This window comes from Gouania willdenowi, chromosome 9, assembly GCF_900634775.1.
Source record: "Gouania willdenowi chromosome 9, fGouWil2.1, whole genome shotgun sequence".
Taxonomy (NCBI): Eukaryota; Metazoa; Chordata; class Actinopteri; order Blenniiformes; family Gobiesocidae; genus Gouania; species Gouania willdenowi.
Window position 1 is genome coordinate 31,956,770 of NC_041052.1, and position 27,028 is coordinate 31,983,797.

Consider the following 27,028-nt stretch of genomic DNA (forward strand, 5'->3'; position numbering starts at 1 on the left):
TAGTGACAAGCTCAGCACTGCAGTCTGACCGCACCCTCCGCGCATGCTCAGTCTCGGCCGTAAAGTCCGTGAACGACATGTAATAGAGACAGGCTGCTGCTGAGCTCCACCGTTACTCCGATCAAACCAATGATTCCCATCTGTCCAGTGGTCTCCTTCACCTATGGTGAGTATCCGAGCAAACACCGGGCTCCTCTGCCGGTAGAAGCCCGTTTACAGAGCTCAGGACGGATGTTTGAGGGCAGAGAGTCCTCGGTAATCCTTGGTCGTCCTCGGCTAGCTCGGCTGTTAGTAACCATCCGTCCTTCCTCCGCAGTGCCCAGCCGGCTTGGTGAAGATGCCAAAATGGCTACCGGCAACTACTTCGGATTTACCCACGGAGCTGCCGCCCAGTACAGGTGAGAGAGCTGCGGGGTGCCCAGGCTCCGTCTGCCAGGGAGGGGGCCGCTCATCCCGGGCCGGACGACAGTCGAGTCCGAGGCTGGAGGCCGCAACAGGCCGCTGTACGAGCTGAAAGATCCGGGAGCTAAACACATTAAAATACGTTATACCATATATTTAAATTGAACAACCGTATGTAAACATGTAAAAAATAATAGTAGAGAAATTAAAGGGGAATAAACTATAAATTGCAAAATTGAGAGACAAAACTCAGGAAAACATGAAGCAAGTCTGATGAAAAATAGTGACGAAAATAAAATAAAACTTACGTGGGAAATAGGATAAAATTCAGCCAGCTGTTACATTCATTACTAAAATGACACTTCATCTTGTGATCATCTCTGTTAACTGAAGATAAATAAAACCTACAGTAAAAAAAAATCTAAATTTTAAAAACAATGAAAGATAAAAGAATAAAGCAACACACAACAATCACACCTTAAATCTGAAATATGATGATTTCCATTAACCTCAGTAGTTAACAATAAACTACTAAAATGTATAAACCATTAACATCATGCGGTAAAATTGCAAAATAAAGACGAAACTACACATTTGAGACAAAAAAGTAAATAGGTAACCAAAAAACTCAATAATTGATGGAAAGACCTTTGAATAAATAAAATGCATAAATCAAATTATTTAGTTAAAAAATGAAATTTGCAGAAAAAGAAGTTCATAAAAACAAAAAAAAAAAATCTCATGGAAAAATGACATAAATTGTGCAATATTACTCTACTATCAAAGAAATTATGGTTGCTAATTTTCTAAATTAAAAATAAATGAATTAAAATTGCAATTAAAGAATAAAACTTGTGGAAACTACTTAACTACTACTACCTACCTAACATTAAAAATCATCAAGTCATAAAGTGATGAAATAATTAAAAAAAGCAAACAATCATATGTAATAAATAGAAATTGCAGTTAAAAAACACACACAAAAAACCCTGAATCAAATAACAGAGAAACAAATTACTCTAAAGTAAAAAGCCTCAACATCAGGTGATTAAAATATGAAACATGAGGAGAAAATAATATAATAAATTAAATGTAATGGTTAGAATATACAGTAAAGTGTAAGAAATCGAAAATCGAGATTGCAAACCTCTACGAATGCCAGATCTCCTTTTTACAAGATATTCAGTCATGTAGATCAATGATTCTGATCATGGTGCTATGATCATTCACACTTTAATGGTGCTGTAGAACGAGCTCAAAGAGCTGAACAAAGAGAATCATTGATTTTTTATTTTTTTTTTAACTGATCCACAATCAGTATAATGATTCAGATCATCCTTAAAGTCCAATCACTCATTCCTAATCACATTTCAGAATATGTCCTGAAAATTTCATCCTCCTTGGTGGAAGTAAAAACAATAATTCCAGACCATTGTTGATTGTATAACTGCAAAAATAATTTTTGACATCCAGTTATTTAAAAAAAACAACAACCACAAACTGAATAAAAGATGGGACAAAAATGACCAAAAAGAGAAAATTAAATCTGTAAATTAAGGAGATGTGATAAATATCACAGTAAATTTAAAACATGGAATCCTTCCCGTAGTGATGAAACAGATGTTATAATCTAGATCAGAGTTTCTGAAATTGGGGTACATGTACCCTGAGTGGTACGCGATGGCAGTACAAGGGGTGTACAAGTACTTTTTTTAATCAGCAGAGGGCGCTATCCATAAGTGTTGGCGGCGGGTGGAATCTGCTAATACTTTCTTTCTGGTCGCCTTCTACTTTTAAACATGTTCATAAATGATTCCTTACCACTTTAGCACCGAAAAATTATCTGTAATATTACGTGAATATTTGTAAAAGTCACGTTTTTTTTATTAACTCTGTCTGCTAGCATAGCATCTCTTCTTCACTGCAAGATATCTGCATGCCAACCGACCACTGGGTTACCATCGCCCTCTGCTGGTCCAAACAAATATCTGACCTAAATACAGCAAAATTACTGTTTTTTTTTTTTTTAAGTCCAATTGTTAAGGCACTAAAATCATTTTCAGTTGCACTTTTAAAAACAACTATTATGCAATTTTGCATTGTTTACTATAGAACCAGAATTTAAATTAATAGGCTTTTTTTCCATTTGTATTATTCCTTTATTTATTTCATTCAAGATTTATTTTTAGTTAAATTGCATTGTTTTGAACAGTTTATCAAGGGATTCTTTTGACAATGAAAAATAAAACGAAAACAGTACAGTTTTTTTAGTTTTTTTCCCTCAAAAAATAAAGGAATTTTTTTCAGTCATCATTTGTCTACATTCCCATTTTGTAAAAGAAATCGTGAGAGAATCGTATCGTGAACCCAGTATCATGAACCGAATCGTATCAGGAGTTGAGTGAATCGTTACATCCCAATGATGCTCTATAGTTGTTTTTTAAGCTAAATGTTGCAGTCAGACAAAGGTGGTACTTGGATTCAGGCATAAGAGAAAGGGGTACTTGGGCCAAAAAAAGTTCGAGAACCACTGATCTAGATGTTGTAATATAGATATTATAATCTAAAGATGTTTGTTGTGTGTGCTCCTTCAGCCAGCAGCCTGCTGCAGGCGTAGCGTACACTCACCCTACCACCGTGGCCAGCTACACTGTCCACCAGGCTCCCGTGGCAGCGCACACTGTGGCGGCGGCCTACGCCCCAACCGCCGCTACAGTTGCCGTGGCTCGCCCAGCCCCGGTCGCTGTGGCGGCGGCGGCCACAGCGGCGGCTTACGGAGGGTACCAGCCGGCCCACGCGGCCACTGACTACGGATACGCCCAGCGCCAACCAGAAGTCCCGCCTCCACCGCCTCCAGTCACCTCGCAGAACTACCAGGTAGGGCAGATGGCAGTGAACACACTCGGTGTGTTTGCTCACCTAACTGCTTTGGATGATTTTGTGTTTGTGTTTCTGTTTATTTTGTTGTTTCTTCATTTCAGACAGTTTTTCCTGATCCTTTTCACACTTGTAAATTCCGAGGTTTAAGTGCTTGTGTATCAAATCAATGGTCTATTTCTGCTGTTGTAATTCATCTTGTTTTGTCTTTTAAACTCTTGTTGTGTTATCCTTTTACATGTTCGAAATAAAGACATCAATTAATCAATCCTAACCTGTTGCCTTCCGTCTAATCCTATGTGGCCCCAAAAGTAAGCACACAAAGTGACAAAACTGACAATAATGCAAAAATACACACAAAGTGACTCTGAAAACATTACACATAATTCTCAAAACAACAACAAAAGTATACAAAATGACTCATAACACACGAAACGGCAACACATATGCACAGAATGGCAGACAAATGTACAAATTGACTCCAAAAACTAATGAAGCAACAACAAAAATATACAAAAAGAGAGGAAAATATTAGGGATGCACCAAAATAAAAATTATTGGCTGAAAACCAAAACAGAAGTAAATTATTATGCCTAATATTAGTTCTATTGTATTTCTGGATGTGTACTAACCTCACTAAACATTGCAACATTGTAAATTAATATTAATGTTTCAAAAAATAAATAAATTAAAAATACGAAAATATTTATTTACCACTGACATTCCAACAATGCACAATGTAAAATGTTTAACTTGCCCCTTTCATACATTAAATAATAATGTGCAGGCCAATAACTGACTGGGCTGCTGGAAGAGAGTCACATTAAATATGTTCTCATGTTAAAACACAAAGTGCATTTAAGATCTCGATGAACATCAGTTTCTCTTTATTTATTATCCAAGCATGTTGTTGGAGACGCAATCAGAGTTCTGTGTGCTCTGATTGCAGATTGAAATGTGCGCTAACAGACTCTGAAACCAGATTCAAGCTTCTGATGTGCAGCCGTGCATCAGGTTGCTGTGTGGTCTGTTAACGGAGGGCTTCACATAATTACAGTGTCTAAGTGACACAGAAACATAAATCACACTAACTGCTCCATCTCAAACTCTGCTCAGACGACTCTTTAGTGGTCAGTTGTATCTAAATACAGTCGCTCTGTGAGTACACGGACTAGTTGGCCTGTTTCTCGTGGTGTTTCCTCGCATCATCACAAACATCCTGTTTCGGTCGGTTTGTTTCTGAGAAAAGTGAAAGCGAAAATTTTCGGCCGACAACCAAAAAGTGCATTTTCAGTTTTCTGCTAAATATTGACCGGAATTTTGGTGCGTCACTAGAAAATACAGAAAATTACAACAAAAACTCACAAACTCTTTGTCTCCTGTTCATGCTCTGATACGGTGTGTTAGAATGTGTTTTCTCTTTGTTCTCCACGTCAGTGTCTCTCACCCATAACTGCCGCTTGGTTCTCTTGTGTTTTGTTTGCAGGATTCGTACTCCTATGTGCGCTCTACGGCTCCTGCCGTGGCCTATGATAGTAAGCAGTACTACCAGCAGCCCACGGCCACAGCAGCCGTCGCTGCTGCAGCTCAGCCTCAGCCCAGCGTGGCCGACTCCTACTACCAGACAGGTAGGAGAGGAGAGGACGGCATGTTTTCAACCATAGACTGTGGAGGGTGTCTCAGTCAGTAAATACTAGGGCTGGGATTTTAACGCGATTGATTTATTAATTACAGAAAAATAAGGCACTAAAAACTGGATGGAAAACAGAAGCCCAGTTGTGTGCAAATTAGGGGTGGGCAATATGGAAAAAAAAAATCATGATTTTTTTTTTTTCTTTGTAAAATAACGATCACGATTTTTTTTTTTTCTTCATTCAAATCATTTAGACAATTTTAAAGTAATTTACCAATAAAAACAAACCAATTCAATTCTACTTAAAATCATCACCCTAAATGGAAAAAATGAATAAAAGATAATTTAGGACAAGGTAATTTTCAAATAATTTTAAAAATTGTATGAAAGCAATTTATCAAACTGGTTCCAAGTACAATTAACATCAAACAAATGGACTGACGTGGTCTTATAGTCAGTTTTTTTTACTTTAACTAAAGTGGTGTAGCATTAGCAACACTTGCTACATAACAAGGCAGCATTTCAGTCTAGTGATTTCTATTTTTTATTGAGGTAACACACTCCTATTAATAAAATCCTACTTTAAGCAGGGTTTGAACGCCTCATTTCACACAGTTTGGACAATCATGTCCTTTACGAGATAAAACGTTACTGTTTTGGTTACATTAGGCCTGGGTGATATGGACCAATATTCATATCTCTATATTTTTCCTCAAAATGGCAAGAGGTGATAAAAGCAATTAATATATTATCAATAGTTTTACAAGAAGTAAAAGTCAGTGGAGCCACAAAGACCCTTTTATTAATCACTAGCAACACAATAGCACTTGACTTTTTCCTTCATTACTGAAATGTTTGATTAAATTCTGTAGTGTTGCTTCTTTCAGGGCAGCTCTGAGTTGCTGAAAGTAGTTTTTCACATTTGGGATACAGTGTTAGGTGCTACACGTTCCAAGCAGGCAGTGTCTGCAATCCACACTAGACAAGATGACAGGGTTCAGAGCCAAAATCAACAAGTCCATGTGCTACAGATAGCATCCTCTGACCCTATACTATTTCAAACTAAATTCATCAGTTGCAGTTTATTTCAGCTATTTTGCACTGTTCAGTTTCAACTTCTCTGGAATTTTGCTGTAGTTTTTTATTTGAATACACAAAAACACATTTGTTTTAGAACGAAGGCAAAAAATCCAGAAAATCATAAATATAGCTTACTTATATTTAAGTTTATGCTTTGTGGACAGTGCAATCATAATATTCTTTATTCATATTGCCCATTATGTTAGTACTCAGTGATGGAAATAATAAACACTATTTTATTGTTTAAGCTCATTTATTGTTTTCATTGATTCAGCCATAAACTAAAATCCATTTAAACTGGAAAAATGTTGCCACTCGTGTCAAATATTGTTATACAATTAATCAATTACAAAGTTTCTAATTACTTTGTTCTACGGATGGTTGGGGCCCACTGCCGTGCTCCAACACATCCAGTGACAGATATCTGGAACTTTATTTTACCATGACCTCCATGGTATAAGACTGTTTTCTATTTTAAAATTGAGTCAGCAATTTTTTATGCTGATTTGTAGACAGGCACTGTCATTTAAAGAGTGAATTGTTAATTGTTGTAACTTATAAACGGTGTGAGTGTGAGAGTGTCGGTGATGTCAGTGTGTGCTGTGATAATAACTGTAGCACTCAGCGAGGCTCTGAAAGACTGAGTTTGTGTTGGAAAAATAAATGCGTCCAACAGTGACGGAGTGAAACAGACACAGGAACAGTCAACAGTAGCCGATTGTAACTGACAGACATGATGAATCCAAACCACCACACTAACGTTTAAGCACGCCACTTAAAGGCAGTTGGTAGTTTTTGTTGGTTTTCCCACAAAAATCCCACATTTAAAATAACTAAAAAAAGCTCGATCTATACTCCATTGTGACATCTATGATGTAAAATAGAGGAAAAGGAGCGCGAACGGACAAAAAACATACAATAAACGATGTAAAAATGAGCAGATTTATACTAAAAACGGACCTAAAACATTAGCATTAGTCGAGTTATTCTCCAGTGTGACACATTCTTTGAATCCCAGTGTGTTCTGATTGACCCAATAATGATTGTTCTTCTTAAGCTTTGGTAAGACTGTTAAACTGAACTTTTGTCTCTTTCTGTCCACCCTGAAGCTCCAAAAACAGGATACAGCCAGGGAGTGACGTCCTACACGCAGAGTCAGCAGACTCGCCAGGTGACCGTGATAAAGCCAGCCGCTCCGAGCCCCGCCTCCTCCACCTTCTCCATCTACCCGGTGACATCCACAGTCCAGCCTGTGGCGGCCGCCTCCGTGGTCCCGACCTACTCCCAGAGCCCCACGTACAGCACCAACGCCGTCACCTACTCCGGTGAGCCACTTAAATACACAGCTATCCTTATTAGGGATGCACACGTAAGCATGTCATAGACACTTCTAAAATGTGATGCTACAACATAAATATTTTGTTTTGATATGGAAAATAGTTTCATAAAGAAAAGAAAAATATTTAGTTGCATTTAATTTGAAACTTGTCTGTTGCAATAACAACAATCACCTCTGCTGAAATACAGAAATAAATACATTCACAATAAAATCTTAACATTTCATACCGTTACCTTCCGAAAAAACTACATTTTGTTTTTTATTTCATAGAGCACTGGTTCTCAACTCGTAGATCACGTACCTAATGTCAGTGGGACGCAGGCCTTTCATTTGGCAAGAAGAGACAATGATGTTGTGCTTTTATTTTTGAAGGATGTCCGTGTGTAAGCGTTTACACGTGTACACGTCCACAGCATTTTAGTTTACTGCCCAAACACTGGTCATTTATTTGTTTGTTTTTGAGTGACGTAATGATGTATCAGCAGCATGTTTTTATATAAATGTAAGTGTGATAAATATAAAGCAACATGTGAAAAACACACCCACAAGAAGAATATTTTTAAATGATCAATTTTCGGGTTAGAAATGCACAAAGTGTGGCGCACTTAAACCTGCCGTGCTTTGGTGCACGCTCACATGCACGTGCCTGCATAAAGCTGCTGTGACGTGAGACAATGACGGCTGTAAAAAAAAATAAATAAATAAATCTTGCGCCGTCTGGAAACACTTTCTGTCCGAAGGTTTCAGTTTCAGGTCATATTTTAACAGGGCAGAACCTCAAACAGCAGCTGAACATTTGCACACATGCTAACCACTGTTAGCTGCTCATGAAGGTGATGGGACCTTTGGCAGGATTGGACATATTTTTTCCTTTGTCATCCTTTCTAGTAGGGGTGCACCAATTGCAATTTTCTGACCAAGCACTGATTTTTTTTCTTTTTTTGTTTCTTTTTTTAAAGCCTGACCGGCCGATACCAATTTTGGCCGATCGCGATTTTTTTTCCATAACTGACATCATACAACTTGAGTGTTTTAATCTTATTTTATTGTAAATATAAATTAAAGGTTTAGAACATTGCTGTCCAAAATACTAAATTATATCAGTTCCTTTAGTCTTTCATTTATCACATTTTAAAAACTAAATAAACATGTCCAAAGGTTCCACTGCTGACCTGTGTGGGTTTTCTAAAAATAACTTGCAACAGCTGTCAGGACAAAAGCTAAAAGTCAAACCTTCTACAGAAATAATATAGTGTATCATGTGTAACATTTTCATAAGTCAGCGGGTAATGACAGAATGAACATGGCAATGGTTAGTTTTTCTCTATCTTAATACAGTCACTTATACAGTAGTGGAAGGTTTTTCTTCATATCCAAAGTTATGAACTCCATCATTTTCCTCGTGGTAGCTTTGCTCTTTTCTCTGATACGCGTTTTCACCAGACCCCTGGCTCTGTTTACCGCTAGCCATAGCTTTAGCATTAACTTGATTACTGTTGCTTCAAATGCTGCATACTGAGCGATGTGGTGGCTTCTTAAATGGTGAATGAGGTAGCGTTTTGTGTGCAGCTCCACCAAGGCTTATTTCCACATTACAGGAATTTGCAATTTGTGATCCTTTGCTCTATTTTTTTGTGTACAACTACTGACATGCTCAGCTAACTGTGCTGTTGTTATCCTGTGTAGCAGAGGCATGCACAGCACACACGCATACATGAGCTGGTGGGTGAGGCTGTTAGTCAGCTCATAGCAGAACGGGACAGTGGCTGACTTTATGACCAACTTTAAGATGTTTGCGGAGGTAGAAAAGATTGGTTTCATATGCAAGGATTGGCCAATCGCCGATCCCCCAAAATCAGGGATTTAGGCGGCGATCGATCGGTGCATCCTTACTTTCTAGATCTTCAGTCACCCGTTTTCTCTTGAAAAATAGTGTTAATGTGTGGCGTCCCAAAACACGCATGTGAGGCACCCCTGTGTCATGTCGGGGTTTACATTTTTAATAAAGATAAAGAGAGAAAAAGAAAAGTCAGATTGATTTTCCTATGTCAGTTTTCCTCGATCACAGTTAATCAGAGGCCCTAATATTTAACTTTGCTCTGCTTTAATATTTATCATCTGGAGATCAAACTTAAATATGTTTATCACATTCTGGAGACTTAAAACGCTTTCCTTGATTTTGGTGAAAGCTGCTTCTAAAGGGCAAATAAAGGGTCTTATTACCTCCGCCAAGCGCAGGGCGGAATGTTATGTTTTACCCTGCGTTTGTCTATCTGTCTGTTCGAAAGATAACTTAAAAAGTTATGAATGGATTTGGATGATGTATTTAGGAAATGTTGATAATGGGACAAGGAATAGGTGATTACATTTTGGTGATGTTCTGACTACCAAAAGAAAATACCAAAAAATAGGAAAATAGGAGCCTGCTCCTTTACGCGCAGTGGCTTGTGGGTAATGTAGTAGAGATAGGGAAGTACATTGTGTGTATGTCCTGCTCGGTACTCATGCTGTACTTGGCGAAGGTCTGCGCGTTCTGAGTGCTTTAGTTTCCACTGTGATAGCCTTTTTCTCATGTTACATAAAAGCATTAAGTTCGTTTATTTCTTTTGTATCCATTATGTTGTAGATTGTCAATTTTGATGCATCATTTGTTTTATTGTAAATCACTTTGACCTGCGTTGTGTTCAAACGTGCCACGATGATCAAACTTCACGGAAGAAGAGTCTCCTTCCATCTGTTCCTGCAGATAGATGTTCATCCTCTGTCGTCCTCTGATCCAGGAACCTCGTACTCTGGCTATGAAGCGGCCGTGTACTCTGCCGCCTCCAGCTACTACCAGCAGCAGCAGCAGCAGAAGCAGGCCGTTGCTGCTGTGGCGGCGACGGCGGCCTGGACAGGGAATACGTTCACCAAGAAGCCGCCGTTCCAGAGCAAACAGCTCCGACCCAAACAGCCGCCAAAGCCGCCGCAGATCCACTACTGCGACGTGTGCAAGATCAGCTGTGCTGGGCCTCAGGTGAGCCAGAACTCGGGGTTCGCAACTGGTGGGTCAGGACTTAGAAATGCGTCACGGATCTTTGGGCATTGCCCTGCAATGCCCTTCCCTTTGGGCATTGCTGCACCATTGATTTTGTGCTTTTATTTTGAAGAGCATTCTACCATCTGGTTTTACTTCCAGCTGCAGGTGTCAGTTCTTTCACACCAATTCACATTTTCCTCCTTCGTTTTAACTCCTGGATTTAAAATATTATTCAAAACTGATTTTATGTCTTTAATCCTGTCAGAAAATATAGTTTTGTGTTCATATTAATTTACGCTGTTTTTGTTTTATGTCTCGTGACAGACGTACAAGGAACACTTGGAGGGTCAGAAGCATAAGAAGAAGGAGGCGGCGCTGAAAGTCTCCCAGAGCAGCAGCACCAGCAGCTCCAGCAGTGGCAGCTTGTTGGCCCGGAATGCTCAGAACCAGCTTAGGTGCGAGCTCTGTGACGTTTCGTGCACCGGCGCCGACGCCTACGCTGCTCACATCCGAGGAGCCAAACACCAAAAGGTCAGAGTCTCATCGAGCAGAGAAGTCACTAATAATTTTGAACATTAATTGTTGATCAATGATGGAGGAGAAGTCGTTGCTGTGCTTCGTGGGCGTTTGTTTAAATACAAACACTGGATGGAAAACAAAAGCCCAGTTGTGTACAAATTGTGCAAGAACGAGTTTGCTGATCACCAGCGTTTTGCAGTGTCCGCTACCACCTCAATGCTAAACATGGAGCACGGACACTTGGACCGTGCTAGCTGCAACATGCTCTGAGCAGGCAGTGTCTCAATCCATACTGGACAAAATGACAGGGTTCAGAGCCAAAATGAATAAGTCTGAGTGACAAATGAACAAAGTCAGTGGATAAATGATTGTAGTGGACAGTCGACCACTCTCGGTGGTAGAGGATGTGGGCGGGGCTAGAAGCGCTGCAACAGATAGCATCGTCTGACCCAACTTAAGAACTGCTATGTAGAAAAACTATTTCAAACTAAATTCATCAGCTTCATCAGTTGCTCTGTTGATTTCATGTCACAGATAGTGTAACTATTTTGCACTGTTCAATTTCCACTTCTCTGGAGTGTTCTGGAAGTGTTGTTTTTTTATTTTAATACACAAAAACACTTTGTTTTCTAATGTTTACAGAAAATCGTGATAAGCATCAATATAGCTTGGTTCAATTTAACTTTGTGCTTTGTGAACAATGCAATCATATTCTTTATTCATATTGTACATTACGTTAGCGTTCAGTGTTTGAAATAATAATCACTATTTTGTTGTTTATGCTCATTTATTGTTGTCATTGATTCAGTCACAAACCAAAATCCATTTGAATAGGAAAACTTTGCTTCTCGAGTCAAATAGTTTTCGGTCAATAATTAAGATTAATTGATATTAATTAACGACCAAGGCTCTAATTAATTAGATATTGTTTTAGTCCTACCACTGAAAGCAACAGAAGAACATGAATGAATGATGTTTGTGTGACTGGTGTTTTTCCAGTGTAACCAATGGGATCCTCTCTGCAGGTGGTGAAGCTTCACACTAAACTGGGGAAGCCCATTCCCTCCACCGAGCCCAGTGTGGCCACTCAGACCTCCTCCTCCTCCACCACCAGCGCTCCCAGTAAGACCACAGCAGCCATGCTGAGCGCCTCTAGCAGCGCAGCTTCTCTTAGCTCTGCCTCTGGCACCTCCTACCTTAAAGCGGTTGGCATGGTTAGCACTAACAGCGGGCTGACGGCCGCGAAGAACCCGCTAAGCAACAGCTTCACGAGCGCTGGGAAGAAGGTCGCCGCCCCCAAGATCAACTTTGTAGGTTCGTACACATTATTTAACTTTTTATTCCCTGATTCACAAGATTCAGAAAACTAGAAATAAAAATGAATACAAAAACATTCAGAAGTAAATATTGATATATTTACTAAAGAATGGTTTCCTTGTTTTTGGCTTTTACTCCATGTTTATTTAAATCCTTCTGACTCTTTCTCCATTCTTAAAAAGATGCCTTGATTATGGGAGGGGCTCCTGGAGCAGTTAAGACATGCACAGTTTATACTATAAAATCTCCAATGAACTATATGCATTGCTAACTAGCTACTCAATATACCTCTGTTTTCACTATTCTCTCAATTCAACCTACTCACCACAGATTGTAGAGCCCACAGGTGCTAGTTTTTATAAAAGGGGTGGGGCTAACTGTTTGTCGGTGACGGAAGATGGTCCCAAAACATCACATGATCTTGTTCTCAGCCAATAGCAAAAATCAATTGTAATAGCAGAGTTTCAACCCATAGAGGGCAGTCACTCTGACATTTTACAACAAAATTTGCAAAATTAAAATGACAAAAATGTTGAGGGTTGGACCAGGATCAATCAACAGCACTACGTATTACCCAAATACATTTGTGTTCAGCAGAAAAAAGTGGGTTTGGGGTTTAGTTACTTTTTAACTGTTGGGGTTCTTCTCGCTAATGCAGGAGGGAACAAACTTCAGACCACGGCCAAGCCTGAAGAAAGAGCTGACGCTAAAGCCGAGTCCTCCAAAACAACGGCGCCCTCTTCAGCTTCTCAGGAAACCAAAGTTGAAGTCTCTGACTCACTGAGCGCATCGACCCTCGCCGCGCTGCAGAATGATGTCCAACCCGTTGGCCACGACTACGTTGAAGAAGTACGTCGGCTAAACTCAGCAGTGAGAGATTAAAAGCGTTTGATCTTATTTAACTTCACCAATGTGGCTGTTTGTATTCTCCAGGTTCGAAATGATGAAGGTAAAGTCATCCGTTTCCACTGCAAGCTGTGTGAGTGCAGCTTCAATGACCCCAACGCTAAAGAAATGCACCTGAAGGGTCGACGACATCGCCTGCAGTACAAAGTAAGAGACCTAAGAACTTTTTCTACACACTGCAGGAGAACGTAGAACTTTAGAAGCTTTGCTTCTCCGGAAGAATTACAATGTAGTCGATTTGGTCTGTGACAATTAAAACTACTTGAGAAGTGATGTAACAACAGCTTTACAATGCGAAAACAGTCATAAGGTAACACGCTCACGATTCCACCTGGAACACTAACCGTGATGTGATGTATTTACATTTTTTCAGTCTTTGATATGAAACTTTACAAAGTATGAAAGTGGAAATATTTAAAAAAAAAAAACAAAACCAGTCACTGTATGAAAGCACTTATAAACAACTAAAATAAGGGTAAGTAGAACTAATGACAAACAGAACTCGGGGTGTGATGAAATAGTCCAGTCACAATACGACATGAAATACGATATCGCTTACGATACAAAATACTCACTAAAAATTCCTATTAAAGAACAACAAAGCGTTGTTGATGAAAAACAATTTGTCTGTAAAAGTGTGAGGTAGTTTTTATTAACACATTTCTGTAAGATAAAAGTTTGTAAATCTTTAGTCTGAGAGCCTTTATACTTTGGACATTCCATTCATTAACTCATCTTTCAGAACTACAACAATGTTTGGGCCTTTGTGTGATTCAAATATGTCTCGTGTTTGGAGTACGTAGCATTTAATTTCCCAATCATTGTCTCAATGCTGTGGGCTTTAACTGTCCTGTAGCTTTGAGTAGCACGTGTGTAGTTATCTCTACTCTCTCAGCCTTCTTCATCCACTCTTTTACTTGAATGGACCAAGTAGAGTGTTAATGAAGGTCAGAGGATCTCTGGGAAATGTTTTGCTGTGTAGGAAACCATGTGTGGACACAGGGCTGCATGTCCACGTCAAACAAACAGAGATCACACTGAGAGTGAACACATCACTGTTTTCACTCCATGCTCTGTCTCAACCTCTGCTTAGAAGAGGCTTTAGTGCTCAGATTTGTTAAAATACGGCCGCTCCCCGATGGTTCGTTTCCAGACAAGCGTGTGCTGAATGCAGTGTTTGCTCGCACGCTGTTTCACCCGGGTTGTTTTTTCGGTGCATCGCTACAAACAACTGACATATAAGTCGACGGAGCTTCCACTATCTCCACGCTGTCTTCCATCTTGTAAATACTGCAGCATGTAAGCTGCTACGGGAAGCTAGAGTGTCAAATGTCATCGCGCCCCTTCATGTTCTTGAAACATTTTTTACTGGATTTTATTTCGTATTTTGTGTAACCTTTGAATTTTTTTTTTTTTTTTTTTTTTTTTTTTTTTTTTAAGGATTTTTTTTGGCTCTAGTGGCCTTTATATGACAGTTGCTTGACAGGAAAGGGGTCAGAGAGAGTAGGGAATGACACGCAGGAAAGGGTCCCAGGCCGGGAATCGAACCTGGACCCGCTGCGGGTGAGGAACTATAGCCTCTGTACATGGGGCGGGCGCTCAACCCGCTGAGCTAAACACCGCCCCACCTTTGAATTTTATATTGTCGTTTTTTCTTTGCATTCCTAGACAAAACTATGCTGCAACGATAAGGCATCGTCATCTGATCTTTTAAGTTCATTCCCTGGATTTGTGTGTGCAGTAACACTTTACAAGTTTGCTACATTTGGAATTTGATAATATTTGTTATATTTATTTATATTTAATGTACGTTTTCCTTTTTGTCTAGTAACAATTTACCTGAAGTTAGTCTGAACTTCACATGAATATTTTCTAGCCATTTCTAAAAACCAGATTTGCTCACTAATGATCGTTAAATAATCTGGGCTTTTACATATGTATGTTCTTTGCGCTGTGCAGAAAAAGGTAAACCCGGATCTGCAGGTGGAAGTGAAGCCCAGCATCCGAGCTCGGAAGATTCAGGAAGAGAAGATGAGGAAGCAGATGCAGAAGGAGGAGTACTGGAGGAGGAGGGAGGAGGAGGAGCGCTGGAGGATGGAGATGAGGTGGGCGATGAAGTGTTTTGATGCTTTCAAAGCAGACCTGTCATTCATTGTTCTGCTTCTTGAGTGCATGAATGTACATTTAGTCCTGACAGGGATTGTGTCGGTGGAAAACGTTATGTCTCTTATTTGTGAATCAGACTAAAAACATCATTAAGAAACCGGGATTAAAAAGTAATTTAAGCATATTATGTAATTAAAATATATTTTGAAGCTCAAAGTCTAATGTAGTCACTTCTATTCATCCTTTCTTTAAATTTTCATTAAAAACATTTTTTAAGATTAATTTAAATCCCATGTAAGCATAGTTTCAATGATGTTGCTTAAGGAAATATTTTCATTAAGATCCTTGAGCACATGTCTCTCCTGCAGGCATTATGAGGAGGACATGTATTGGAGACGTATGGAGGAGGATCACCTTTGGGACAATCGGCGCCGGATGCCTGATGGAGGTTATACTCAGGGGCCTCCGGGTCCTCCGGGCCTGCTGGGAGTCCGACCAGGAATGCCTGGTCTGCAGCCTCAGGGACCCATGGTAGGAAACACCTGCAGTATAGAACGAAATGTGATGAAATGCCAACATAGAAATGCACATCAGGAACTTATCTTAAAGTTATTGCTCACAGCCGCCGCGTCGGCCCGACTCCTCCGACGACCGCTACGTCATGACCAAACACGCCACCATCTACCCATCTGAGGATGAGCTGCAGTCCATCCAGAAGATCGTCTCCATCACAGAGCGCGCCCTCAAGCTGGTCTCTGACATCATCGACCAGGAGAAGCCCAAAGAGGAGGACAAAGAAAAGAAGGAGGCGGCCAAGGACAGGTTAGGCTCAGAGTGGCTGTGAACTTTCACTTTTCAACTTTGATGTGTGAAACTGAGATGTGCTTTGTTCCTGAGCAGATCTCTGAAGGGTGTGATGAGGGTTGGAGTGCTAGCTAAAGGTTTGCTTCTTCGAGGAGACAAAAATGTGAACCTGGTGCTGCTGTGCTCCGAGAAACCCACCAAGACCCTCCTGAGCCTCATCATGGAGCATTTGCCCAAGCAGCTGACGGTAAACAGACACACACACTGGGATAGCCGTGGAAACACAAACGCATCATTTTCTGTGCGAAGAAGAATATATTTACTTTGGAAATCTAACGACACAATGACTATATTAAAGCACACACACTAAGAGTTCATGGTTACATGTTTCTCCATGTGGATCCACTCTGACTCGCTTCATCTGACTCATAGATCAATAAATCAAAGAGGATTTGAAAAAAGGTATAAAAGGTTGAAGTTAGTGCTCGAAGTTTGCGTTGTTCTCCGGTGTAAACACACTCTTATTGACATTGTTGAAAATGTTTGGTGCATTGCATTGGGGGATGTAGAGTCCTGTTGACGGATGCATCAATGTGATTACTTACTAAACAGTAAGACATGTTTAGTTAGCTTAGCATGTAGCAACCAGTCCCATATGTTTATTATCCCCCGCTACAGAATGTGGAAGAGGGAAATGGGTTTGAGCTTCATTCGTCTGTCCGAGTTAAATGGAACAGCTTTTCTCAGAAACTGTTTAAGGTAGATTGTCGATGTGTGGCTTCAGGGTTCTTGATGGAGTTCGAAAATGAATAGCTCGCAATTATTTTTTCCGGAGTTATTGCCCCTTTTTTTTTTGGATGGGGATGTTGATGACTGTCTTCTTTAACTTAACATGTAGCAACCCGTCCCACATGTTTAGTGAGCTTAGCATGTAGCAACCAGTCCCACATGTTTAGTTAGCTTAGCATGTAGCGACCAGTCCCATATGTTTAGTTAGCTTAGCATGTAGCGACCAGTCCCATATATTTAGTAAACTTAGCATGTAGTGACCAGTCCCATATATTTAGTAAACTTGGCATGTCGTGACCAGTCCCATATGTTTAGTAAACTTAGCATGTAGCGACCAGTCCCATATGTTTAGTGAGCTTAGCATGTAGCAACCAGTCCCACATGTTTAGTTAGCTTAGCATGTAGTGACCAGTCCCATATATTTAGTGAACTTAGCATGTAGTGACCAGTCCCATATGTTTAGTAAACTTAGCATGTAGCGACCAGTCCCACATGTTTAGTTAGCTTAGTATGTAGCGACCAGTCCCATATATTTAGTAAACTTAGTATGTAGTGACCAGTCCCATATGTTTATTAAACTTAGCATGTAGACCAGTCTCATATGTTTAGTTAGCTTAGCATGTAAAAACCAGTCCCATATGTTTAACACGTAGCAGCACTGACTTAGCAGGCACAAAGGGTGACAGGGTCAAAGGTTATGGTACATCCCTACATGAGCACAGCCACTGGTGACGGTGCTCTTTTTTTGTGGTTGTGATGTGCTGATGTCCTCCCTGGGTGTGTCCTCTTCTCAGCTGGTGACTCCTGAGAAGTATGAGGTGAAGGGCTCCATCCAGGAGGCTGCCATCATCCTCACATCTGGCGCTGAGCCCAAGATGCAAGTGACCATCACACTGACGTCCCCCATCATCAGGGAGGATTCTGTCCTGGACGGAGGTGGGAAAACCACCACAGACTTTCCTCAGTGCACATCAGTGCACCTCCTCCTCCTCTCTTTTCTCTTTTCTCTGTCTTCTCTAATTGAGATCAGTTTCAGTACGTTTGTTGAATCCCAGACGAGCACCGTCCTGCTGGCACTCTCTGAAATCACATGTAACAGGAATAGACTCCTAGTTTGAACAGAAGTGCTTCTGTTGTACGAATGCGATCCTATCAGTGGTAGTTGGTGCCAGCAGTGTTGCTCTCATGCTTTTGGCTCTGTAACTCTTAAGCTTCCCCACGTACTTCAGGAGAACAGAGAACTTTGTTGTGGTTCTCAAAGTGTACAGAACAGGATCAGAGTTGTTTTGGGCGAAGACACTATAATTCGAAACCAGTCGCAAGATGGCACAATCTCTAGTTGATCCATAACAGCAGCTGTTCAGTGTCATCAAACAACACATACATGCAAAGAGCTCATTAGCACTGTTGGTGTATCACTTCAACTGGTCATCATTTCAACTGGTGACCAATGCTGTCACTCAGTGTTAACGTGAATCTGAACCACTCATTCATCACATTGAAATATCAACCCTCCCATGTCATTCCTCTACAGTTTTTTACTGCATCTGTAACAGGATAACATGATCACTAGTAGAACCGTAACACCAACTGGTGCGTTTACTCAAGTTGTGCATTTTCCTGGTAGGGACGGGGGGAAACCAGTGGTTTTGTAACCAGGGGTACGTGTACCCCTCGGGGTATTCAAACACTTTGCAAAGGAAATATTTCTAAATGTATTTCTGAACTAATGAATAGTTTATTAAAATGCACAAATGTGGCATGACTACATGTAGAGCTCCAGTCCTGCACTCATCAATGAATATTATCTCTGGTAACTGTAGAGCAATAGTAATGGGTTTAAAGAAGCTCAGGGGGTACACGAGACATATCGGGTTTGGAACCACTGGTTTAGTATACATTGTTGATATAGCACACATTAAATCCAAGCCTATATCAGATATCTGAGCAGCCACAACCACAGCTGGACCAATTTGTGCTCAGACGGTTTGTGTAACAACAAGCAGACGTGGATTAAGTTGTGTGTTCTCCTGAAGTCTGTGGAAGCCGTAACCTCTCAAAGCTCTCTTTGATCCTTGAAACAAAGCATGATCAGTGTTTGCATTGTGTCCAGTTACTCCCAGGTGAGAAGCTGCTTTGTTTCCTGTGCTCCTGGAGGGCTTTTCATTCATAGGGAGACACGCATCGACACAGACCATTTCAAACCAAATTAACCCAGAGCAGACCAGCTTCCTCCACTTCAATCTGGATCTAAAACTTAGAGCTAAAGCTGTATGGATGTGATGTTCCCACAGGAAACAAATCTTCCTTTGGTGTTCTGGTGACCAGGTCACCATGCTGAGGTCCCCTGTTTGAAAGCGCTCCCCTGAGTTGATGAACATCTTGTTTGTAGTCGCTCTGAATTGGGCTCATGAGTGAAAACGCAAAGCGAACAATGAGGACAAAGCAGACGAAGACGGACCAAAGATGACCATCAGCTGCTGAGCTTTTGAAATGGGCAAGTTTGAATGTTTCCTTAGCGCAGTGTGGAGGAAAGCCGGTGCGGACCGAGGAATCTGTGGTTGCATTTCCGCGCTGATGTTAGGAGTGCATGCAGTGACTTCCTAACCCTCCCTCTCATGATTTCTCTCCTCCTCAGCAACCATGGTTTCCTCCTAGCTTTAATCAGGGCTCTCTAGCACACGCCACACGCTCTGTGTGACACGCAGGACGGTTTCGTAGCTTCGGAAGGATTTTTGACCAAGGTTTTCTCACACCCCAAAAACTTTGCCACACCTACTGCTGCCGTGCCTGAACCCTGTGAAACACTGAGCTCTTGATCAGCTGACTTATAATAATGAAAAAATAAGCTACTGGCTTCTAAAACAGACTCCCAAGGGTTGGGCGATGTGACTTTAAAATGCACTGAAGTGCAGAGAGTGTCCAGCAAACAGACTTCTCCCACTGACCTTCCCAGTCAAAGCCAGGGTACCATCAGCTCCCACTACTCAAACTAAAATGAACCAGCTATTATTAGCTACATTTAAAGGGTACCTGTAGTGGAAATGTATATAACAAAAAATGTGTGTAATGTGTTACCAATAAACAAAATATGTGCAGCTTTTTATTAAAAAAACACATTAAAAGGAGTTTTTAGAACAATTTAATACATTGGGGCATAAATTATGGAGAGCTGCCATTTTGTTAGGATGTGACACACTTTCGTTGATTCCTGTTAGCTGTTGTAGGCAACAGTGTTCTGTTGGTCTACACACTCTGAACAATGGCAGAATGTAAAGCCAATCATTGCTATAACAACAAGAGAAAAATCCCACAAACATTCATTTTGCATCTTTAAGTCAAATAACGACACTTAAGTCAGAGTTAACCAGACGTGGGCTCCATAATATAGGTGCGGGATACACACTTGAAACGTTTCCACTCGAACCAAATTGGGGACCGCTTCAAACCAAGTGGCTATGAGAGGCAATTAACTTAGCTGCTAAGCTAATGGGCACAAGGCCAAAGTTACGTCTGAAATGACGCAGTACCGACAGAATTTCTTCACAGAAAGTCAAGCACTAGTACGTTTCTGCTTACAGGGGATACAATGGGCGGCTGTCATGGCACTAACCGCACCCCCACCACATTATTTCCTTGTGGCTAAATAATGAACTCTGTCAGGAGAACTTACCTGTTCGTTAGGGCATCAAGTGCTGATCCTCAGAGGTAGTGGCACATAATATATTCTTTCATCACAGTTGCTCGCCATATTTTTACACTTCCAACACCTAACTACTCAGCCATGGCTCGTTTCTGCTGCTAACAACAGCTCTGTCAGTTAGGTAGTTGCTGAGAAGGTGATCTTTAATTCTCTCGTAACCTGGAAACTGCACTTTATCACTGAATTAGCCAACAGAAAAACCACACTTCCCACAGTGTAAACAGACCTGTTATGCCTCTACATCCCACAATGCACTATTTCTCTAAAGCTACAGGCCGTGCCAATGAATGACAGTGCGTCATATCCTGACCAAAATGGCAGCTCTCCATAGTTTATGCCCCAACGTATAAAATTGTTATAAAAAGTCCTTTAAATGTTTTTTTCAATGAAAATGTGCATTTAATTTGTTTATTAGTAATACATTGAACACATTTTTTGTTACAAACATTTACATTACAGGTACCTTTTAAGCAAAAATAACTCTGTGTTACTTTCATCATTAGGTAAATTATACAACGCCGTCAGCAGCTCGTTCCCACTGTTAGGACAAAATGTCATTAGTGATGATGATGCACGTCTGAAAGCAGCAGTTCAACTCTGCAAAGCATGCTGGGAAAGCTGCGCCTGCTGTTGCGTTATAGTGAGACACAGATAATCAGTTTGAGCTTTTAAGTTAAATAATGGATTGGAGAGAATAGAGTCGAGCCAATAACTGAGATATCTGAGTGAAATATAACCCATTTCCCAGTCGTCCTAAGGTGAACACTCTGTGGAGGTTCTCTACTTCTCTTTTACTGAGGAAGAAACAAACCATTCGGCCGTCACATCAGGCGCCCAACCCTTTTCCTCTGGGAGTCACACTCAGGAAATCTGTCCGTCCCTCCAGGATTTTGCTGCTTTTTATTCTTGTAATTACAGCGACTAAAAATCTTTACATTTTTTTAGTTACAAATTCTAGGTCTTTGAAAAATTGTGAGTAATAGCAAATAATTTACAATAATAATAGATTTTGTAGTTCACGCCTCTGTCTTTGTAATCATTCAATTAACAATGTATCCTATTAAATACACAATCTTCTTCTATACTTAATTATATTGGCTAAAATTATGGAATTTGTGGTTGATCAGTTATTTCCAGATTTTGAAAACTAGTTCAGTAAAGCATCTTCTCATTTCCAACAAACAGAAGTGTGGATGAGCCTTTTTCACTGATTATTGTTTTTTAAAATACTTTAGCCAATATTCTCTGTAATTTGCGTGACTTTAATGGGATTATTTTGGTAGAAATTGCAGGTTTAAAAATGTAGTTTAGTTAGAAGTTAAGTTCCCATTTCTTTCTTTAAACTTTTTTTGTAGTTGATGAATCTTTTTATAGTCTTTGTTTTTCTCATAAACCATCATAAAAACATGCTTCCTGTGGACTAACTCTGAAAGAATCAGACAAATCATTGATTACATTACAAATCTAAGCGGTAAATTTACTGAGGAAAAGCCTTTTTCTTATCATTAAAGAAACGGATCAAAAATAAACAAAATGAGCATAAAATAGAGGCATGTTTACATAAATACAAATAAATGTCAGTATTTCAGTCAGTGTTATACAGGAACAATTATTTACAATAATATTTATGTTTTTTTTTTTAATCCTAAGTGTGTGACTTTCTGGAGGGACTGATCTGTTTGTGAGCCTGTGTTGGTTTATGAAGTCAGGTTCTAACATTTTATTTTTTTATTTTTTTTTTTTTTTACTCATTTTAACCTTTTTATGTATTTTTAATCTTTTTTTTTTTTTGGTTGTTTTCTTGAAGTTGATTCTGGAAACAAACGCTGGTATGTGTGGCAATGTGTTTGTTCTCTGCCAGCCTCACTGACCTGGTCAAACACCCGTTCCTCTTCACCATGTTGACGCTTGAAATCCATTTTTAGATGTAACCTCGGGTTTGGGGAAAGACCCTGCGGACGTCTTGGACAGGCAAAAGTGCCTTGACGCTCTGGCCGCTCTGCGCCACGCTAAGTGGTTCCAGGTTCGGACCATCATTTTACTTCCTCTTTGTAGCCTTATGAGATGCATTCTTCACCTGTTTACACTAAGCTCCCACTCTGTAAGCCAAACATGTCACATTTGAAGCAAGAGAAAACACATTCTATATCCAAGGATGCCACTTAGCACATTAGCTAGCCTAGGGATGTCCCGATCGGATTAGGGCCGATATTAGCAAATAAAAGGCTTGGGAATTAGTTTGTGCTGTGCAAAAACGGCCTTCAACACAACCGAGCAATGTAACACCTTCAGTTTGGTGCGTGATAAGTAAAGTATGTTTAACCTTTTAAATACACAGTAACATCCAATAATAATGCCGAATTAAAGATAGTGACTGAGGGGAAACATTTACTCCTATATGTGATGATTGGCCACAAAGTCAAAGTGATGACACAGCATAAATGGTCCCGTAGAAACGTGAACACAAGAAGACGTCAGCAGCGAGAGGAAACTTCAAGTTTTAAAGTTTGAATTAAAAAGACTCGACCCAATAAAAGCTCTTCAATCCAAACAAACGAAAGGAGGTGTTCAGCTTTAAGTGGACACAGTTTTAAATGGTGACCAGTCATGCTGCCAAGTAACTTTTCCTTTAGGAAAGTCACGACGGTTAAACCCAGTGGTTCTCAAACTGGGGGGCATGACTTTATTTTTTTCTTCTTCTTTGCATTTTATCAATAAGGAGATTTATTACTGTTTTAAAAGTATTAGTTATCAATATTTATTGGGGTTTTTTTTTTAACCTTTCTTTTTAATTTAATTAAATTATAAATATTTTGTTGCGTTAAGGGTGGGGGGGGCTGAGTTGTTTCTTTTCTTCTTTATTATTACAGCTTTATAACTGTTCAAAAGTAATCAGTTATTAATATCTATTCTTATGAGATTTGGAGAAGAATATTCCACATTTTTATTTTTTTGCCCTTTTTTTTTTTTTTTGTCGCGATGGGCGGGGCAGCCGAAAAGGTATGGGAACCACTGGGTTAACTCTTAACACGCCAATGCAGCAGCAGCAGCAGCATGTTGAGGTGCTTTTACGATCGCTCGCATTCTCTGTTTAGTTTCATTTTTAATCAGACTGAGCTTCAGTAAACTACAGATACATTAAGTCCTAATAAACTACAAGAAGCCGTTAACATTTCTACAAACATTACTATTAAACCTTTATTTTAGCAGGAGTACACAGCTGTACTAAAACAAATATATCATTAATTACAGCATTGATCATTCAGAAGACAAGTTGTTTAAAATAAATGTTCAACAGAATAATTTTATAAACGCTGGATGTGATGAGGTACGTAGGTTTCAGTAAAAACGGGATCGTCAAACGCTCCAAACCTAGTAAGATATCGGGCCCTGAAAGGTGGATGGGGACATCCCTAATATGAAGCATTTGGAAATATTTTGTGTTGATTTGTAAAGTTTAGCTGAAAGTTTCACACTGAAAACTAAAGAACAGGCATCCTTGTATTCCCATGAAATTCTCCATGTGATTCCATAAGGCTGCACGATAACAGCGCACGGCACCGCCACCCTAAAGTGCTTCATGTTTGTACTGTTGTTATCTGCACTCGTAGGACGGCGGTCGAGAGAGACGGGACGATCCCGGCGATTCCACCGCGTGCGAGCAAAAGCACGGAGGAATCGGATCGGATCTCCCACGCTCTCTCGGTCTCCGCGCTCTCCTCTCAGGTGGACTTTGTACTTCCAAGTCCCCGTTTGTGAGATTCCCGGGTTAATCTGGGGTCGGGGTTTAGAGGATGGCAAGAAAGGCTCCGGCGTTCCTTGTGCATCTTGCAAACTCCGCCCTCTTTACTAACTGTGAGGGACAGGACTGTTGGGAATGGCAGCTGACTGAGCTTCCATTGTGCACAGCAGTGTTTGTCCCTCGGCCCCGCCCCCCTCCGCTCTTTGCATAAACCTAACTGTGTTGCATTGAAAGGCTAGAGCCAATGGGCTGCAGTCCTGTGTGATCATCATCCGGATCCTCCGAGACCTGTGCCAGCGAGTCCCCACGTGGTCCTCGTTCCCCGCATGGGTGAGTGTCGGGCTGTGCAGCGGCCGTCTCTCTCAGACACTCACACACTCTCACTCTCTCTCTCTCTCTACAGCAGCAACAGAGTTCTACAATTCCGATCATAATTATGCTAGAATTGTAATTAATTATCAATTACGAGATTACAATTATAATTGACCCTTACACACACACACACACACACTGGATGGATTGACTCTTGTTCTGTGCTGGTGTTGCAGGCGATGGAGCTGTTGGTGGAAAAGGCCGTCAGCAGCGCGTCGGCGCCGCTCAGCCCCGGCGACGCCCTGAGACGAGTGTTTGAATGTATTTCCTCTGGGATTTTACTTTGTGGTGAGACGTTTGTTTTTATTCTGCTTTCGTGGAGTGCTTAAAGACACAACATCTTCAGTCTGCTCTCGTGCACGACCACTGTGCACGTGGAACCACTGCCGAGCACCGCACCCGCGCTGCACTGGAAGGCTTCTGTGAAATTATTTTAGGACCATAAAGCGATATTTGATCGATCATGAGACTGAATAATGGAGCTCTTATCACTAATCAAATTTATTAAAGCTAATATCATTATTCATGTCATGCTATTTTTCATCTAAATTTGTTCCAAGAACTCTAAAAACATAGTATTTGAGGTTTATTTCCCAAACTCACCTGTTTTCCAGAGTTTTAGCCTCTGAAAAGTCACTTTCTGAGCAACTCTAAACAAACAGGCTGATTTGCGGCCTACTTATGCATATTCATGACTGGGCGTGTCTATAGACGGGACACTGACTTCCAGAGGATGGCCCGCCCTCCTCCCAACCACTCCGTAGCTGAGCTCATGCTGCTTTATACACATGAGACAGAGCGTGGGGGCGGGGAATTCGCTGGTACATACATAGACTGTAGAAAATACATACATAGCACTGCACGCTGAAATGCTCACCTTCGCGGGCGTCTGTTTACATGTCAATCACGACAGAGAGCTTCCTGCAGGCGTGGCTTCTCTAAAAGCGTCATCAAATTGGAGCGAGGTGTTTAGGCTCGCCCTGCAGTAAGAAAGGAGCAAATCACCCTCTAACGATTGATGGAATCCGTGAAAAAACACTTTAGGCATGTGTATGAAGCTCTAATAGCACTTTTATCATGTTTAAACAACAGAAAACTCAATTTAGCTCAACTTATTAATATAAATATTACATTTACATCATAATTACTGTTTATTTCTATTAATATTAACCTTTTGATATATTTTTGAGCTCTATTCTTAGGTTTTCTGGTCAAACAACAGTAATCCCAGTCCTTTTTATTAAAATGTGCTGGTGGTGAAGCGGGCTGCTCCCAGTGTGAGTGAGTGAATGTGAGCTTCTGCTGCAGGAGGACCAGGGCTGGTGGATCCCTGTGAGAAGAAGCCTGTAGACACTCTGTCAGCGCTGGGGGAGCAGCAGAGGGAGGACATCACGTCCAGCGCTCAGGTACACACTCCCCTCCCCCCTCCCCCTCCTGTTGTTGTTGTTTACCTTCTCCCTGAGTCGTCTCCTCTTTGTTTCTGTCCAGTTCGCCCTGAGGTTGCTGGCGTTTCGGCAGATCCACAAAGTGTTGGGAATGGACGCTCTGCCACAGACCAACCCTCGCTTCAACGTCCGCAATGCCCGCAAGCGTCGCCACGACAACAGCGACGGCACTGACAGCCCGGAGGGCGAAGGCAAGAAGGACAAGAAGGATTTTGATGGTTTCTGAGGCGAGCTCGCACTCCTCCGTTACCCTGCCCGCCTCCTCCGTCGTTGTAGATTTCTTTACGTTTTTACCCACGAAGCCACGCTCCTTCCTTTGCCTGTACATTTGATTTGGAGGCGGGTCCTGTTGGATTGCTTGATGCTGATTTGGTGCTCGTTTCCAACGGCGTGCTGAAGGAGCTGAATATTTCCCGTGGTCAGTAGTGAAGTCCCGACCCGCCACGTGTTTTCATTTTGACTCGTCACAACCCTACGGAAGTATTTGTATTAACCTTAGACGCTGCTAAAGGAGGAGTGGCTTTGGGAAGGATGTTGTTTTTAATGTTCCCGCTCTCCTTTAAAGAAACGCCATCGTCTTTGCTGCGTAGTTTTTCTGTCGTGAACGCTTGCTGTGCTGCTTAACTCGTCCTGTAGTGGAATAAACCTTTCCTGATATGAAAAGCCCCACCCCTTGCTCTTTTTATTAACCCTTCACTGAGAACGTCTGTAGTGTCATGTGACCTCATAATATTGAATGCAAAACTAAACTGTTATTCTTATTCATACACTAAACCAGAGGTTCTCAACATAAATAAATGTGGTAGAACAATAGACCATCATTTTGCTCACTTTATGGATGGGCCCCAAAAATCTCTCCCCTTTATTCCCCCTTAAAAATGGTCCTGTCTCCACATGACTGTTCAATGTTCATGTCTGTGTTCAACCACCTTCAGGTACAGTGGGGGGCCCCGGTCTCTGGAACCTTTATTTTGG

The 27,028-nt window shown here is 40.9% G+C and overlaps 1 protein-coding gene across 2 annotated transcripts; it reads left to right on the forward strand.

Moving 5' to 3' along the window:
* zfr (zinc finger RNA binding protein) lies at positions 1 to 26,722 on the forward strand. Of its 2 annotated transcripts, XM_028456561.1 has the most exons (20): positions 1 to 166; positions 317 to 398; positions 2,997 to 3,279; positions 4,766 to 4,907; positions 7,102 to 7,317; positions 10,112 to 10,347; positions 10,675 to 10,881; positions 11,895 to 12,183; positions 12,845 to 13,035; positions 13,120 to 13,239; positions 15,052 to 15,197; positions 15,567 to 15,729; positions 15,821 to 16,020; positions 16,099 to 16,249; positions 17,586 to 17,727; positions 22,420 to 22,517; positions 24,471 to 24,566; positions 24,785 to 24,896; positions 25,917 to 26,014; positions 26,097 to 26,722. In XM_028456561.1, the coding sequence occupies exons 1-20, from the start codon at positions 130 to 132 to the stop codon at positions 26,277 to 26,279; spliced, it is 3,192 nt and encodes a 1,063-aa protein (XP_028312362.1). In that variant the 5' UTR covers positions 1 to 129; the 3' UTR covers positions 26,280 to 26,722. The 2 variants fall into 2 exon arrangements, 1 of the variants encoding a protein (XP_028312362.1); XR_003674742.1 differs by lacking the exons at positions 22,420 to 22,517; positions 25,917 to 26,014; positions 26,097 to 26,722 and having other exon boundaries at positions 24,785 to 24,805.
* Positions 26,723 to 27,028: the final 306 nt, after the last annotated feature.